Genomic DNA, 2,326 nt, shown 5'->3' on the forward strand with positions numbered 1-2,326 from the left:
ATCACTTTTCTTTTTTGAATGAGCAATTTGAATCATTGACGGGCTACTGGCTCACCTGCACATCTATATTCCCTGTTCCGACATAAATACATTATAACATATTATCTTTTCTAACCACAAGTCTTGTTTATAAACCAATTTTATATGTGAACTTGTTTTGTGAAACACCCTTGTTGGCTTGTTGCTAACACTTGATAGGTTGCATGTAGCCTTGTGTACCTAGAAATAGACTGATAATATCAAAGAAGTGTTTTATTTATGCATAAGAAACTTGTAGTAGGTCCAAACAAGAAGTGTGTTATAATTTCAGTTGTTTACAATGTCCCTCTTTGTGAATAAATTATGTGTCCTCATTCTTGTCGGTGAAGGTAATGAATTATCATAATATCACACACCAATAAGCTCTCATAATGAAAAAAGTGGCCTTTTCACCTCAATCCACTTTTGTGTAAATTGTACAACAAGATTAGCAAAAGGTACTTTCTTTTCATTGCTTGGTCAATCTAGAAAAAGGGACCATTCTTGCTTGAAAGCCTTCAAGAAAAGCTTACTTGAAAATAACAAAAACATATCTGACATTTTTTTTTTCATTTTATATCTTTATAAGTTTCTAACTTGTCACCTTCTCTACTTTTAAGCCTTTAAATGATGCTCTTGAGTCTTTACACACACACACCCCATAACCATCACAACACAAGCTCACATTCACTAAAAAACACCACAAAATGGCATCAAATCTTTTATCATGCAATTATGAAGATGAAGAGTTCATAGATATGGAAGTAATTAGTTCATCATCATGTAGCAAAGAGTTTGAATTTCAAATGGCTACTAATTCCATTATTCATTCAAATTCACCTGCTGATGAGCTTTTTTACAAAGGCAGACTACTTCCACTTCACCTTCCTCCCAGAGTACAAATGGTAAAATCACTTTTGGAGCATGCTAAATTCAAAGAAGATGAAGAGTTCATTACATTTTCTACACCAATGGTCCAATCAAGCAATATATCTCCTGCTGAATCTTGTAGGGTCAGTACCGAACTAACCCCGGACGAATATTTATTCGAATGGTCAACCGAATGCATAGGCGATCACCCGAAAAAACACAATGGTCCATGGTCAAAGAAACTTAAGTTAATCAAATCTTTTAAAGCTTCAAGATCTTATCTCAAATATTTGTTTAACAAATCTGGTAGTACTAAACAACAAAGTGAACAAGATTTGAAAGTGAATAAAAAGATTAGTTTTGATCAAATTCAAATAGGAAAGTATCCAACTTTAGCAAATGTCTTAAAGGGTATTGAAGAACAAAGGAATGAGGATGTTTTTGATAGTAAATGCAACCATAGGAAGTCTTTTTCAGGGGCAATTAAGAGAAAGTGTTCACCTTCTTCAACATCATCATCTTCTTCTTCTTCGTCTTCTTCGTCGTCTTCTTTTAATTATTCTAATGGGATTTATGAGTTACAAATGTTAAAGAGGAATAGCAGTGTTGATTCAGAGCTTGAAGGTTCAATTGAAGCAGCCATTGACCATTGTAAAAAATCCCAAGAGGTTATTAATTCAAGAATTAATATTCCTATGTTTCTTCCAAAATGTACCTTGTAATGATCAGTGTTGTTGAAACCATTTTTTTCTGTTTACAAGTTTATTTTCTTTGTTTTATGATGGTATTATCATATGGTACCCTTTTTCAATGTGTCCATAAGAATTCAAATAAAACATTATTTTGTTATATACTACTTTTGTTATACTTTCAAATCTTAATTGAGCAAAATTTTGTCTGCTAATAAAGAAATCAAAACTTTTATCATTTCACATATCATATTTTCATTGCAACTGTTAATGTGTTTTATTGCATTGTGTTGTGTTGTTGCTGTTGTACAGTGTACTTCTAGATATTACTTTATCCTAAAGAATGTCACTATGAGTTACCTTTTAAATATACAATCATACTGAAAATTAGATGGAAAAAATCATGAGAATAATCATTTTTTCGGTGTATTTATACGTGAGTGTCCATGACACTCCATGTCATATAAGTTTTTACCTCTAAAGCTATGAATGTATTTTCTTTGACAGTCATTGCGCATGATAAAAGTTGCGAAAAGAAAAAAAATAACTTCTAAAACAAACTGAATATCATATTATCATTATTAGATTTCTTCAATATCTTTTTTCTTTTTATTTTTTGTTTCTAAACTATACAAAAGGCATCTTTTAGACAAAGCAGATGATGAATCCAATTTAAGATCACATGCAAGAAATTTAAATCTGAGGCATGTATTCAAAGGCATTTTTTTATAGCAAGAAAAAGGGGAGCC

At 31.4% G+C, this 2,326-nt stretch overlaps 1 protein-coding gene across 1 annotated transcript; it reads left to right on the top strand.

Annotated features, from left to right (window-relative positions):
* Positions 1-371: 371 nt before the first annotated feature.
* Positions 372-1,700, top strand: LOC143543872 (putative membrane-associated kinase regulator 4). The gene has a single exon (XM_077036093.1). The coding sequence runs from the start codon at positions 726-728 to the stop codon at positions 1,608-1,610; it is 885 nt and encodes a 294-aa protein (XP_076892208.1). The 5' UTR covers positions 372-725; the 3' UTR covers positions 1,611-1,700.
* The last annotated feature ends 626 nt before the right edge of the window (positions 1,701-2,326 follow it).

The sequence above is a fragment of the Bidens hawaiensis genome, unplaced genomic scaffold (assembly GCF_021521415.1).
Source record: "Bidens hawaiensis isolate Kalapana, Puna unplaced genomic scaffold, B.hawaiensis_p1.1 tig00013347_1, whole genome shotgun sequence".
Lineage (NCBI taxonomy): Eukaryota > Viridiplantae > Streptophyta > Magnoliopsida > Asterales > Asteraceae > Bidens > Bidens hawaiensis.

Coding starts and splice junctions, on each gene's coding strand:
- LOC143543872 (XM_077036093.1), top strand. CDS start 726: ATGGCATCAAATCTTTTATCATGCAATTATGAAGATGAAGAGTTCATA.